The 16,124-nt window shown below is 45.5% G+C and overlaps 1 protein-coding gene across 1 annotated transcript; it reads right to left on the reverse strand.

Moving 5' to 3' along the window:
• Positions 1-35: 35 nt before the first annotated feature.
• Positions 36-15,014, reverse strand: LOC132571648 (zinc finger protein 664-like; the record flags this gene model as incomplete). Its single annotated transcript, XM_060238444.1, has 3 exons — positions 14,712-15,014; positions 11,499-11,679; positions 36-964 (listed from the first exon to the last, which is right to left on the reverse strand). Coding segments are annotated over exons 1-3 (1,413 nt in total), but the record flags the coding sequence as incomplete, so codon positions are not given.
• Between the last annotated feature and the right edge of the window lie 1,110 nt (positions 15,015-16,124).

Raw genomic sequence — 16,124 nt, forward strand, 5'->3', positions numbered from 1 at the left:
TGCGTTTGAAGATAGCCACTCGTACTAAATCTCTTTCCACACTCTGAGCATTCAAAACACTTCTCCCCTGTGTGGGTTCTCTGATGATACTGAAGACTGCCACTCTGACTGAATCTCTTTCCACACTCTGAGCATTCAAAAGGCTTCTCCCCTGTGTGGATCCTCTGATGCCTTTGAAGACTGCCACTCCAACTGAATCTTTTTCCACAATCTGAGCGTTTAAAAGGCTTCTCCCCTGTGTGGGTTCTCTGATGATACTGAAGACTGCCACTCGTAATAAATCTCTTTCCACACTCCAAGCATTCAAAAGGCTTCTCCCCTGTGTGGGTTCTCTGATGCTTTTGAAGATCGCCACTCGTACAGAATCTCTTCCCACACTCTGAGCATTCAAAAGGCTTCTCCCCTGTGTGGGTTCTCTGATGTCTTTGAAGATTGCCACTCTGACTGAATCTCTTTCCACACTCTGAGCATTCAAAAGGCTTCTCCCCTGTGTGGATTCCCTGATGCCTTTGAAGACTGCCACTCTTACTGAATCTCTTTCCACACTCTGAGCATTTAAAAGGCTTCTCCCCTGTGTGGGTTCTCTGATGATACTGAAGACTGCCACTCGTACTGTATCTCTTTCCACACTCTGAGCATTGAAAAGGCTTCTCCCCTGTGTGGGTTCTCTGATGATACTGAAGACTGCCACTCGTAATAAATCTCTTTCCACACTCCAAGCATTCAAAAGGCTTCTCCCCTGTGTGGGTTCTCTGATGATTTTGAAGATTGCCACTCCGACTGAATCTCTTTCCACACACTGAGCATTCAAAAGAATCCCCTGTGTGGATTCTCTGATGTTTTTGAAGAGCATAACTTGCACTAAATCTCTTTGCACACTCCCAGCATTCAAAAGGTTTCTCCCCTGTGTGGGTTCTCAGATGCGTTTCAAGATGGCTATTCCGATTGAATCTCTTTCCACACTCTGAGCATTCAAAAGGCTTCTCCCCTGTGTGGGTCTTCTTATGATATTGAAGACTGCCACTCCACATGAATCTTTTTCCACACACTGAGCATTCAAAAGGCTTCTCTCCTGTGTGGGTTCTCTGATGCTTTTGAAGACTGCCACTCATACTAAATCTCTTTCCACACTCCAAGCATTCAAAAGGTTTCTCCTCTGCGTGAGTTTTCTGATGCTGCTTAATATTACTACTGAGACTGAATTTATGTCTTGTCTCTGAGTATTCAGGTGTCCCCTGTTTCTTTATTCTTCGATGTGCAAGAAGCTGTGAACTATTTCTGAAATACTTTCTGCACTGAATGGATTTGCTTGCTTTCATTTTTCTGTGCTTTGGAAAATGTATATTCCACTGTCTTCCATCATGCTTCTCAGCCATACAGCCACCTTTCTTTCTCTTCACTCTGATTGCATTCCTAACATTTTCGCACAAGTCTTCATTTTTATCTTTATCCGGCATTTCCTGATGAAGTTTCTCACCCTCCTCATTCCTCTGATCATCCTCTGCTGAAATAAAGAGAGAGAAACTGTTAGCACTTGGAAAGGCTGGTAAGACCAAAAGGGATCTATGGGACTGCAGGAGGAAAGGACTGATGGCCCTTTGACTTCATCCAGCTGGACTGATCTTAGCCACCCCCCCCCCACCTTTCCCCAAGAATATCTGGTATTTAAGGATACCTCCCCCACCCGTGAAGAACTTCAGCTGAACTCTTGCCAAAAGGAGCTTCTGAACCTCCAGATTAAGCCCCCCCTCCCTCCTTACCCACCGGCCTCTATGATTGTACCAGACCAAATGTGGCTCAGAAGGGAATCAGGAATCTCTGGCCCATTCTCTTGACATAAGAGTGAAGGTCACTCTCTCTGAACCAACTCATTTGGGATGGAGACATGCGCTTGGGAGCCTCTAGAACACCGATTCCCAAACTTTTTCCCGCTGTGGCCCTGTTATTTTTACACTGCTCCTTCGTGGCCCACTAAAATTTGGGGGTGGAGCCAGGAGACTTTGAGGGTGGAGGCGGGAGAAAGGAAATGATGTACAAACAAGATTAAAACTATTGCAATATTTTGTTTACGAAAAGTAGGAGAATAGTGGGATTTTGCATTGCAATTTTTAAAATAAAACATCAATAAAAAAGCACAAGGATCACACAGCAGAAAACTAAAAATATAATGGATTGGGACCCCCTGGCTCAATCTTTTTGGGACTTGGCAGGTTTGTAAGGAAGAGTCCTGTACAGGTCCCCTGCACATTTGGGGACTCTCCCTCAAACCCCCTCCCCTCCAGGTCGCTTCCAATATACCCTATTTTGACATTGATTTCAATGGCCATGGGGTATAATGGGGCCGTATATTCGGAAATTCCGAATTTTCTGGCCCCGTATATTTCCAAAACCGATTTTTTTTACACACCCCTCGTCCACTTAGTCCAACATTGGCTCTCCAGGGTCTCAGGCAGAGTCTTTCATTTCACCTCCTACCTGATCCTTTTCATTGGAGATGTTGGGGAGTGAACCTGGGACCTTTTGCATGCAAAAGAGATGCTCTGCCAAGGAGCTGCAGCCCCGCCCGAAGCAGTGGGAAAGGCGTCAAAATGATGCATTGCTATTCAATATTTGGATTCATTCCACCTCACAATGGCAGCAAGTTGCACCTTTGGTGCCCTTGAAAGATCCTTACCCAGAGAGGCCACGTTCCCATAGTTCTCCAGCATGACTTCACTGTACAGAGCTCTTTGTCCCGGATCCAGCAAGGCCCATTCTGCCTCCGTGAAAGAGACGGACACCTCCTCCAAGGAAAAGGGACCCTGGAAGAAAAAGAAGATTCCCTCCTCTTCAGAGATCTCACACTGGAAGGGAGTCGTCTGGAAAGGTACAGAAAATAAACACAGCAGCACTCAAAGGATCTCTCTCACGGACCCCTTGTAGAAACTGAAGGAGCAAAAGCTCCCCTTAGAAAGGAGGAGGAACCCAGGATGTGCCCCCCCCCCCCCTGCTCATCTCTCCTACCTGGATTGGAGGTGCAGCGACTGTTCCCACACCCTGGAAAAGACAACGGCTCAACAGCATCTCTTCACTGCCTGTTCCTGAGACAAGGGAGGGAGGAGGGTGTTTGCTTATTTGTTTCCTGGTTCACACACACACTATTCTCAGGGTTGTGAAACCTTCTGCTATGTACACTCAACTCATTTTTAAAATACTTTTTACTACATTCTGGGAGAGGCAGAAGAGAAGCACCAGGGACCTATGAATTATAATTATTATAAATATTGCCAATGTATGTGAGACTTCCGTCAGAGTTGTGTTTCCTCTACAAGGAGGGAAATGAGGGGTGGAAATGCAATAGCATGAGATACCACCATCCTGTTGAACCAGACATGACTACAGAAATTCTGGGGACTTGAGGGTCAGAGGAATGAGCTTTCAGAGTGTCTCTGGGGCATGCTGAATTGAATATGTTTTATTTATTGTTACTGTAATGTTTTAATGTTGTAAGCTGCCGTGAGCCCGCCTTGCAGCATAGGGCGGGGTATAAATCGCAAATTAAATTTAAATTAAATTAAACCATGTTTTCAGTCTGACACAACCTCAACATGACATCACATCTGTCCCATGTCCAACCCCAAGACCCTCTCCAGTGCCTACAAGTGCTGCCATCCCTACTCCACCCCCTGCGACCCTCAGCAGCCTCCCAGATGACCCTCCAACCCTAACCCTAAGCTTCAACCACAGGCACAGAAGGAAAATGTCCCCATGATTATTGGCCCCCAGGGAGTGGTTTCAGAGCTCTGCTCCCCCTGAAGGCGGAAGTTCCCTTTAGAGGTTTGTCTGCCTTCCCCTCCCCAGGGAATTTGAGACCTTTTAGGGAAGAAAGGAGAGAGATGATTTTTTAAAGTTATGGGATAAATGGTCCTCCAGGAGTTTGTCTGACCTTTTAGAGACATCACAGTGTGTGGATATTGAGTGCCACCAATTAACTCTGTGTTGCCTATAGAAATCTGCATTCCCCGCCCTGACCTGACCTCTCTACCCATCACATTCACAGGCTCCCCAGGCACAAGGAGTCCTTACCACAGGAGAGGGCATCTTGGGCACGCTCCACTGCCTGCACCCTCTGCCCCTGCTCCAAGGAAGCTCCTTCTGCCTCAGGGATTGCAGCTTCCATCTCCAAAGGTGGTCCCTGCATCTAAAACAGCAGCAAGGGAGAGGGGTAAGAGATGGAATGGAAAAGAGACCAAGGAATGGATTCTGCCTCACTCCCAGACTCTGCACTCTTCTTTCAGCAGATCTGATTAGTTATCTGCAGGGGTCAGAAATTCTCTAGCAGAAGACGCACGACACAATTATCCGGCAAAGAAACTTTAATATAAGGTGAGCTATCGTTGCTTGAATTAGACACACCTGTAGGGAATCCCTCCTCACCTGTTCTGCCTGCCTCTTCTCTTCTGCCTGGCTCAGGAGGAAACCTTCGGCCAGGGCCACCGCCTGGGAACTGGTCTCCGGCCCACATCCTCTGACCCAGCACTGCATTTCCTGGGGCAGGAGAGTCAGGAACTGCTCCAGTATCAGCAGGTCCAGGATCTGCTTCTTGGTGTGCCTCTCCGGCTTCAGCCACTTGATGCAAAGTCCATGGAGCTGGCTGCAAACCTCTCGGGGCCCATCAGCCTCATGGTAGCGGAACTGCCGGAAACATTGGCAACATACTTCTGAGGTCAGGGTGTTCTTAGCCAGGACCTCTGGCACAGCCCTTTCCCAGAATTCAACACCACTCCCAGCTGGGGTGGGATGTAGACTTTTGCTTGCTCTCTTGTCACTTCCAAATCCTTCTGAGTCCTGCTCTTCCATCTGCTGCCCCTTCTCTTGAGCCACCTCTGTCTCTGAAAAGTTGCCTTTATTCTGAAGAGAGGCTTCTCCTTGGGGGGACAGAGAGAGACAAACAGGAGTGTGTCAGAAGGAAGATACGTATATGCACACAAACACACAGACACATACATGCACCTATAAATACAACCTCCACTCCAAAAAAGAAGCAGGGAATGTACCACAAGTCCTTCATCCTTGAGAATATTCATGATTTTCTCCCTGCCCCGTATTCCTGCTCACCCTGAAAGAAGGACCCTTTTCCACTGTCCAGACTATTTGGAATGAAGCCTATGCCAAGACCTTGGACACCTTTGCATGGCTACTAATTATCTCAGTGGTGCCCTGCTGGAGATGGGAGTTGGGGGGAGAGTCAGCCAAAATACCTGCCATTGCAACAAGTCAATCAGCATGAATGATTTAACACATTGGATCAAATCTGGGATTCCTTTCTGGGCCTCCTGACCCCCAAAAGGCAGGCTTCATATTCTTGTTGGCATCTCCCTTAACAAGATCTGAACCCTTCCCTCCTGGGACCGGGCCCTGGTGTTTCTCCCTGTTGTGCTGCCTGGGGTGTGTGTGTCTGACCTCTCTCACTGTCAGAACTTGTAACTATTGCTGATGCTTCACTGTAATGTAACCAGTACTTGTATTGTAATTTCAGTATTGCTCATGCATAGATTGTAACTGAACCAAACTGACTCCATGTTGTAACCTTCTAATAACCCCGAGTGCCTATGTAGCAATTAACCTTGCCCTACTGGTATCCAAAATATTTAGGGCTGTAGCCTGAATTATGATGTGTCTCTGCACATTCTCACACTGGTGCCCTTTGAAGCCAAGCCGTGTGGCCTTCAGAGTGAGGAGGCAACCTCCTTGCTGATAGTAGACAAAACAGTGCTCGGCCTCCTTTCAGCCTGTGACCCATCCCAACAGTGACAGGTAGTGGGGCTAAGAGGAGCCCGTCTCCGTCATTGCTGTTATGTAATGCCAGGTCCATAAACAATAACACCTCAATCCTTAGGGAATTCCTGCTTAAACAGGATATGGAGCTCGCTTGCGTGACCGAGACCTGGGTGTGGGACGGGGAGACAGTGGCTCTCTCCCAGATGGCGCCCCCAGGCTACTCGGTCTTTCACCAATCACGGATAAACGGGCGGGGGGGAGGGGTGGTGCTATTCATACGGGAGGATTACTCCTTCAGGGCTCTCCCGGCCCCAACGATCGACGGTCTGGAATGTGCCGGTTTGGCGTGGGATGTGGGGGAGGGGTTGGCGATCTGGCTGGTGTACCGTCCGCCTAACGCACCGGCCAGCGCCTTACCATCCCTGATGGAGGCCGTGGCAAGCTGGGCATTGGAGTTCCCAAGGCTTATGGTCTTGGGTGATTTCAATGTCCATGCGGATGACATGGCCTCCAATCAGGCGCAGGACCTAGTGTCCTCCATGGCGACACTGGGACTCTCCCAATTTGTTACCACTCCCACGCATCAGGCCGAGCACATGTTAGACTTGATCTTTGCGTCCGGGATTTTGGTGGATATCGCTGTAGAACCGGTGCCATGGTCGGATCACCTAGCCCTCAAGGCTCCTGTGGGTGCCCCGCCCCAACCCTGTATGGGCGGCGAGCCTATTTTGGCTCGCCCGCGGAGTCTGATGGACTCTGAGCGGTTCCAAATGGCTCTGCGGGACCCCTGGCCCCCTAGCGATTCCCTTGATGACCTGGTAGAGACCTGGCACGACAGGTATCCAGGGCCATCACGAGATTGCACCCCGGTATCCTCTGCGTCCCCATAGTAGGCTGGCTCCATGGTACACCTCAGAGCTATGCCAGCTGAAACAGGGACTCAGACGACTAGAGAGGCGGTGGCGGCATACTCGTGACGAAGCGACGAGAACATCCTACAGAACGTTTATGAAGTCTTATGAGATGGTAGTCAAAGCTTCAAAGAAAGATTACTTTGCGGCTAGGATTGCGTCTGCAAATTCGCGCCCGGCACAACTATTTAAGATAACTGAGAATTTGACTACCCTGCCTCAAGGCAGACCAAACATGAGAGAATTGGAAATAGGCTGTGAGGCTTTTGCGAAATTTTTTGCAGATAAAATCTTGTCGCTCCGCCAGGACCTTCCCGCCACATTGGATACAGTACAAGAACCCGAGGCTCCGTGGCTGTCTTCCGATTTTATCTTGGACCACTTCGACGCACTTAGCTTAGGGGAAGTTGATGGAATTCTCTCTACTGTGCGCCCTACAACTTGTGATCTTGACCTATGCCCCTCCTGACTAATTAAATCTTGCCAGAGGGAGCTTAGATATCCTGTACGGGATATCATAAATAGATCCCTCATGGAAGGGCAATTTCCAACATCCTTGAAAGAGGCTATGGTCCGCCCTCTCTTGGAAAAAAGTACAGCAGACCCGGCCAAATTGGCGAATTACCGACCGGTCTCGAACTTACCATTTTTAGGTAAAGTTATTGAGAGGGCAGTGGCGCTACAGTTACAGAGTTTTTTGGATGACACTTCCGCCTTAGACTCCCACCAGTCCGGCTTTCGTCCGGGCCATGGGACGGAGACAGTGCTGGTCGCCTTGGTGGATGACCTCCGGCAGCATCTGGATCGAGGCGGCGTGGCGGTACTGATGCTGTTAGACCTGTCAGCTGCGTTCGACACGGTCGACCATCGGTTACTGGCCCGCCGGCTCGCCGACACAGGGATTAGGGGGTCGGCCTTACAGTGGCTTTCCTGCTTCCTTGATGGACGGGGACAAAGGGTGGCAATTGGGGGAGAGCTGTCCCGGAGGCACCCACTAGTGCAAGGGGTGCCACAAGGTGCAGTTCTCTCTCCGATGTTATTTAACATCTACATGCGCCCCCTTGCCCAGATTGCTCGGAGGTTTGGGCTTGGGTGCCACCAATATGCAGATGACACCCAGCTCTATCTACTAATGGACGGCCGACCTTCCAGTTTTTGACGGTGTGCTGCTGAAAGCGGCCCACAGAGTCAAGAGCTTGGGGGTTCTTCTGGAGCCTTCATTATCAATGGAGGCACAGATAGCGGCCACTGCCAAGTCCGCGTTCTTTCACCTTCGACCAGCGAAGCAGTTGGCCCCCTTCCTGGAGCGCCTGGACCCAGCAACGGTAATCCATGCTACGGTCACCTCGAGACTGGACTACTGTAACACCCTCTACATGGGGCTGCCCTTGTGCCGAACTCAGCGACTGCAGCTGGTGCAGAACACGGCGGCTAGGCTGCTGTTGGGGCTCCCGAGATGGGAGCACATACAGCCGGGTCTACGCGGACTGCACTGGCTGCCAGTGGTGTACTGAGTCCATTACAAAGTGCTGGTTATCACCTTTAAAGCCCTATATGGCCAAGGACCTGCCTACTTGAGGGACCGTCTCTACCCATATGAACCCGAGAGAGCACTGAGGTCAGCTGGAAAGAACCAGCTGAATATCCCTGGGCCAAGGGAGGCCAGATTGAAGACCACCCGAGATCGGGCCTTCTCCATTGCAGCCCCACTGCTGTGGAATCAACTCCCGGAGGAGGTACGGGCCCTGCGATGTTTAGACCAATTCCGCAGGGCCTGTAAGACCTATCTCTTCAAAATAGCCTTCACCTAATACCAAGTCAAGAAAGTTTCGCTGGACATGTTCTAGCCACTGAATTTCATTAAAGACCTAAGTTATAGCACCACAATGTTAATTTTAATGTTTAATGATTTAATGATGATTTTATAACTGTAACTGTAATTACTATGTATGGTTTTATTGTATTTTTTTAACTCAATTTTTTTTTATTTTTCAATAACCAACACTTTTCAGTACAAATACAGCTTAAATTCAAGCACTGACAGAATGTATAAGGAGAAAAGAAAGGGGGAAAGGAAAAAAAAACCCCTTGTACTACTGCTCCAAACTCCACAGCCGAGCTCAGAGAACCCAACAGTCTTTAAATTAAAATAAGACAAAGTTTAAATATTTCTTTGTCATTTCATTTTTTTATGAGTTAGCATTTATATAATTAAAAAAAAACAACCATTTTTCAATGAAATTCTCCCCTACTTTGGGATTATCATTAAAAATAAGTTGCGACGCTATTTTGTCCTGAATAACTATTTCCCACACTTTCTGATACCAAAGGGTAATTGAGGGAATTCTTGTAGTTTTCTAATATTTCGCTAATAGAGCTTTCCCAGCCAAAAACAAAAGAGAAATAAGCTCTGTTTTTTGTTTGGTGTAATTATTATTCGGCCAGTAATTGAGTAGTATTGACTCAGGAGTGCAAGGAATGTGTTCATTAGTGATGGCTTCAATTTTGTTTAGCAAGACTTTCCAAAACGCCTGTACTTTCGGACAGAACCACCAACAGTGAGAGAAAGATCCAGTCCCACCACATCCCTTCCAACACAGGGGAGTGAGGCCTGACCTAGCATGGCTCAAAGATAAGGGAGTTAAGTACCACCGTGAAGTGAGTTTGTACTGTTGAAGCTTAAAGTTGGTGCATCTGGATTTGCATATTGAAGAAGACCAGATGTTGGACCACTGCTCTGCGGATAAGTCAAGTAAGCAGTCTTTGTTCCACCTCTTCTGCTGATTTGACTCTTGTGACCATTTTTTAAAATTTAATAAATTATAAATTTTTGAAATCACCCCTCTCATATTTGAGTTTTCATTTAACACTAGTTTTTCAAAAGAGTTCAGTCGATCTGTAGATAACATGACAGGAATTACCTTGTGCAAAGTGTCGTGGAGTTGGTGGTATTCAAACCAGGGTATAGTAGTTTTATATTTGGACTCCAGTTGGGATCGGGTAAGCATTTTCCCTTTTAGACTAACATCTGCAATTCGTATGATGTTGAGCCATCTCCAAGTTTTAAAACTACTCTCAGAAGTTCCCGGAGGAAACCAATGCTGGCCCAAAAAGGTCATTATCGGAGTGGAGGGCTGAACTACGGATGCTCTGAAATTGTCCCATGTCTTCAAAGTGTGCCCTAAGAATGGGTTAGTTAGCAATACTCTGCTCCTCTCAGCTCTGGAAATCCAAAGGAATTCTCTCAGATGCTGAGGGTTTATACTGGTTGACACGATTTGGATCCAGGGTGAGTGGCTTACCTTCTTTGCATAAAGCAAAACATTACGTAGCTGAGCTGCCACATAATAGTTGTTCAGAAGCGGTGCTGCCAACCCTCCCTTATCTATTGGCCTGGATAAAACATTATATGAGATTCTAAGTGTGCGGACTCTTATCTGGGAGAACCGGGTTTGATTCCCCACTCCTCCACTTGCACCTGCTAGCTTGGCCTTGGGTCAGCCATAGCTCTGGCAGAGGTTGTCCTTGAAAGGGCAGCTGCTGTGAGAGCCCTCTCCAGCCCCACCCACCTCACAGGGTGTCTGTTGTGGGGGAGGAAGGTAAAGGAGATTGTGAGCCGCTCTGAGACTCTTTGGAGTGGAGGGCGGGATATAAATCCAATATCTTCTTCTTCTTCTTCTTCTAGGTTTTTTATTATTCCAAACAAAAGAAGATAGGCATTGCTGCCAGGATTTCATATCCCTGTCAGGAATAGGAATAGGTAGATTTTGGAATAAAAAAGAAATTTGGGAAGAACAAACATTTTTAATACATCTATCTTTTCAATCAGGTTGAGCTGTAATTTTGCCCAGATAGCTAGCTTGGTTTTAATAGATGAGATCAGCTGTTTAAAGTTGGCCTCGAACAATTTAGACAATTCTAAAGGGATATGAATCCCTAAATGACGCCATGATCTAGACACCCATTTAAAAGGGAAAAGCTGCTCTATTTGTAGATAGACGTCGGGAGGCACATGAATCGGGAACAACACTGATTTAGACATATTAATAGTTAAACCTGAAAATTTCTTAAATAGGGTTAAAGTTTTCATTAGTTTTGTTAGAGATTGCACCCGGTTAGTCAAATAAAAAACAGTATCATCGGCAAAGAGACTGATTTTATGAGAGGTGCCTCTCACTTCAATGCCTTCAATTTCAGGGTCTGACCTTATTAGATGTGCTAGTGGTTCCAACGAAATGGCGAATAGAATTGGAGAAAGTGGACATCCCTGACGTGTACCCCTGGTCAACTGTATTTCTTCTGATCTATAACTATTGATAGTTAGTTGCGTTCTAGGATTTTTATAAATAGCCGCAATTGAATTAAGAAAGTTAGGGCCAAAGCCCATATGATTTAAGACTGCTTTCAGGTATTTGATTTCAAGCATGTCGAACGCTTTCTCCGCATCCAATGAGAGAATTAATGAGGTTAATTTAGATGACTTTCCAAAGTGTATTAAGTTAAGAGTTCTTCGGATATTATCAGAGATAGAGCGACCAGGGATAAACCCTGCTTGATCTTCATGGACATAGGAACAAATAATTTTATTTAGTCTACGGGCTAGTATGGTTGAAAAAATTTTAAAGTCGTGATTCAATATTGAAATTGGTCTATAAGATTTGGGGTTCTGTTTATCTTTTCCCTCTTTATGAATCACGATCATTTTTTAGTCCCTCCACGAGTCTGGAAGGGTACCCGATTCCATAGCCAAATTACATGTTTTCAAGAGGGGTTGCAACACTTCGGAACTAAATTTCTTATAAAATTCTATCGGAAGCCTGTCTTTACCCGTAGCCTTATTGTTTTTAATAGACGAGATTGCTTCCATAATTTCTGATTCTGAAATTGACCTGTCCATGAAGTCAGAGTCCTCTTTTGATAATTTCCTGTCATAGTTAGTATTTTTTAGAAAAGTTTTGAAGTCCAGATCATCCTCAATAGAGGAGGAATATAGGGCGGAGTAGTAATCCTGAAAAACCTTGGTGATATCATGAGGTGTTACACAGGTATCTCTTATGGGTGAGCGAACAGAGTGGATTATTGTAGATGCACTCTTTTGATGTAATCTAAACTTCAAAAATCTCGGAGACTGTGGAGTTTTGGTAACAAATTTTTGTTTAAGATACAGTAAATTTTTTTGTATGTCAGAGGTTTCTAGCAGCTCCAATTTATTCCTTTCCAATGTTAGTTTTTTTAGCAATTTTTTCCCACCAAATTTAATATGTTTCTTTTCCAGCTCTGCTATTTTAAGTTGATGCTCTTCTATTTTGTTACACCTTTCCTTATGACATGCCGCTGCAATTGAGATAAGACTACCCCTAATTACAGCCTTAAATGCATCCCAAATAATTTGTTGAGAGACTCCACAATTTCCATTATATAGAAAGTATTCTTGTATCGATTTCCTAATTTCCCCACACACACTCTCTTTAGAGAGAAGTAGTTTGTTTAAAGTCCACGAGGGCCCTTTATTATCAGTACACAAAAAATCCAATTCTCCTGACACCGAAGAGTGGTCAGAAATATTTCTTGAACCAATATCAACATTATGGATAGACTGTAGAAGCTTTGGCGAAACTAAAATATAGTCTATCCTAGAATAAGAGTTGTGCACATGGGAAAAAAGGTATAATCCCTTGCTCCCTGATTGAGTGACCTCCAGACGTCCACCACATTGAAAGATTGAAAAAGATCAGAAAGACCAGTCTTTTTAAGTACCGGTAACCTGTGTTTAGTCCCACTGCTACCCGATCTGTCAAGAGAAGGATCCACAATGAGGTTCAGGTCTCCACCGATTATGAGTTCCCCCTGTTTAAATCCCATCAGGTCAGCAAAGGTGTCCTCCAGGAACTCCAACTGCCCGCTGTTTGGAGAGTAGATAGAAGCAATTGTTATCAAGTGGCCGTTTAGCATACCTTTTACAAATACAAACCTACCATTAGGGTCAGCTTTTATGCCTTGCAAACTAAATGATGCGGATTTAGAAATTAGAATTGCTACTCCCCTCGCTTTTGAAGACCCAGTGGCCTGGAAAATCTGGGTAAACCATTTAGAGCGTAGTAGTGGAGTAGTTTGTTTTTTATTATGAGTTTCTTGCAAACAGTCTATTTGTGGCCGCTCTTTTGTCAAAAAATTTGAAATTCGCGCCCTTTTGATCGGGTTTTTTAAGCCCCTACAGTTCCACGTAAGGATTTTTACTGATTTGGCCATTACTGGAGTAAGAAAGTAAAAAAGAAAAAGACGACTTTTAGGATCCCTCCCCCGGCTGTGAAGTATTGGAGCAGCTTATCACCCTTATCCCCAAACCAAAAAACAACAACTCCCAAATTAAATTAACCTGAAAGGTTATAAACAAAGTTGCCAATAAGGAATATAAAATTAATAATCAAAAGGAGTTAAAAATAAATATTCAAAAAGGGGAATATAACACAATTGGCGTTACCTTCCTGTTCTATCCCCACAGAAAGGCGATCAAATTAAAACAAAAGCAAAAACTAAATACCCTGCGACGGGTACCTTCTCAAGGCCTCCTTCAAAGAAAGAGGTTAGGGAAAAAACACTACTGCGTTTCCCTTCCTTGAAATACCTACTCTCCCCTCCAGAGGGCGATAATAACCCACAATAAAAAAATTACCAAATCCCTAACTCCTCCTCCTTCCCCATTAGTTCCAATGAGTAACAAACTCTTTAAAACAATAAATAACAATTCAGTTCTCAATACAAAAACAAGAACATTAACTGTAACAATATCTTCAGTAATAGTGAGCCCAGTTAGACCATATTTGTGGTTGACAAAATTGAGTTTTCATAACAGTAAATATGACTCATAGAAAGGCACCATTATGTATAGCTCCATCCAATATTTGTTGTAAATTAATGAAATTTACCAAAGAATTCAGTAATCCCTTCTTTTCCCTTTTTTTTAAATATGAAAACTTCTATATTTAATTTGAAATACAGAATTGATTAGCTTTAGAATGAAGGAATCAGTAAGGGGATTATTATTTCTTCAGGTTTAGAAATGACTTCTTATCTAAAAAATAAAAAAAAGTGCTAGCTAAGTGCTATTCAGATATCTCAGTAGTTAACACAATGTTTTAAATAGAACCATCAGCTTGAAGAAATAAGAGATCAAACTCTATCCAGAACATAAACTCATAAACAATCAGCAGAGCTCCCCCTTTCCTCCATTGATGTGTATACTATTATCAACAGCAAACCCAAAGGGACGCTCAGCCCAACTTTCATATTTACCATTCAGCAATTATAACAAAGTTTAGGTGCAGAGTTGTAAAAGGAACCAACAGCAAACACAAAAAGGCTCTAAACCCAGTTTCTATAGGTACAGCTCTAAAGGTAGTTCAAAGTCTAAGCGCAGCATTGTAAAGGAAGCGTGCTGAGGTGCGTTGTACAGGTTCTATGTCTCTGCATTTTCTCCAGTCTCGTCTTGTGCTTGGTTCTTCGGCGCCGGAAAAAGCCGCCACAGAGCGTCCTTCTCTTCCTGTGATGTCTTTAACGCTAAGGCATCCATTAAAGTAATCCCCGAGTGTGCGTCAAAGGCTCTGTGTAAAATGCCATCTTTGAAGAGAAGAATGTCCGATGTTGGGCTCCAACGGAATCTCAGATTATTAGCATGCAATTTAGATGTAATAATTTTCAAGTTTTTTCTTTTTTCCAGAGTATCAGGTGACAAATCCAATAAAAATAAAATACGTTTCCCATTATAAGCTAGGGCATCTGTTTGTCTTGCTTTTTGTAGGATCATGTCCTTTATCCTGAAATTTGAAAATTGCACCAGAATATCCCTAGTAAAATTATTTCGCAGTGCCTTTCTAGAGCCCAGCCTTTGTACCTTTACTATATTGTTGGACATATTGCCTGAAAACGAGAATTTTTCTTGGAGCCAGTTTGCAATAAATAACAAGAGATCACATTTTTCTTCAGCCCCTCCTCAAAACCGCGTAACTTCAGGTTAAGGGACCTCCATTTATTCTCCAGTACCAAGATTCTATTTTGCAGCTTCATTTCGTTGCTTTTTACAGAAATGAGCTCCTCTTTAATAGACAGCCCCAGCTCCGCTGTTTTCTCCGCTATTTTAGCGGTAGTGGCTAGGTCCTCCATAAGCTCCTGCACTTTCTCTTTCAAGGGTTTAATATATTCCACAATGGCATCCTTAAAATATTTATGGATGTCTTGCTTTAATAATTGGAGGTCACTTCGACAGATCGGGCCATCCTCATCTCGACTAGGAGCAGGAGAGGAAGGAGGAAGGTTTTGGAGAGAAATTGCAGGGCTAAGCGCCATCTTGCCTGGGGCCGGGGAGCACACCAGCGGATCACCCACCTTTGCTGAGCTATCTGGCGAGAAGTAACTTGGAACCGCAGCTTTTTTCCCTGATTCCAGAATCTTCTTCTTTCGCACCACTTTTCCTTTTGTTTTAGATGACATTTCAGTTTGTTTTAACGTTGATTTAACAGATTGGGGAAGGAGGCTGTCAGAGCGTATCTATTTCGCGTCTGCCATGACCGAGCGACGCTCCGCCCCCGGTTTTATTGTATTTTATATTCGTATGGGGGGGGAGGGGTGGGCTCCCTCTTGGGTATCCTGCCCCCCCCCAGTGTATGCGCAATACATAGCCTCTCCTTTCCCGGTGTAGTGGACGCCGCGTGGTCACTGTCCGGCTAGGCCTGGGAGATGGTCACTGCAATGCCCTCCCCTGAATTACTGCATCCGTGGCAACACCTTCCCGCTGGTCCCCCCCCCCCCCGTTTCTCACAGAGTTTGCCACGTCATGGTGCGACCGAATGTCCGGCGGTATGACTGGATGGGCAGGCTAGGCTCACCAACCTTGCCAGCCAAGAGAAGGAAAACTCTAACATCAAACCCGGGCAGATAGAGCTCGTTAATGTAACACCTACAACCTGGAGGACTCACTGCCGGCGTCCCGGCTAACTGGGCCATGGCAGATGACCCCAAGGTGGAAGGGTGGAGCCAGTACCGCGCACACTGTGCTTCACCTAAAAATTCCTCTGCACAGGCCTGAAGGACATATCCACATCCACAACCCACAACACACCAAGTCCTGCAGCGATGGGCAAGGGGCGAAACGGCAGGTGGAAGGTGCCACTGGAAGCCGCAGTCCCGATCCTGCATGTAGGCGGTTCAGGGTATTGGTAGCCTGATGCTGACCTGGAGATGAAAGCATTTTTCGGCAGCACCCTGAACGACCAAGCAGCCTTATCTAGGGACAGCACTGCTTGCTCCACACGGAGAGGGGCCTAGAAAAGGTGGCCTAAACAAAGCTCATCTCCCCCACCCCAGTTGGCTACCCGTGGTCAACGGGCATCTTTACTTGCAGTCAAAAAATAACAACAAAGAAAAGGCATGCACCTGCCTCACAAAGTGTGCAAAGAC

This window comes from Heteronotia binoei, chromosome 5, assembly GCF_032191835.1.
Source record: "Heteronotia binoei isolate CCM8104 ecotype False Entrance Well chromosome 5, APGP_CSIRO_Hbin_v1, whole genome shotgun sequence".
NCBI classification, from domain to species: Eukaryota; Metazoa; Chordata; class Lepidosauria; order Squamata; family Gekkonidae; genus Heteronotia; species Heteronotia binoei.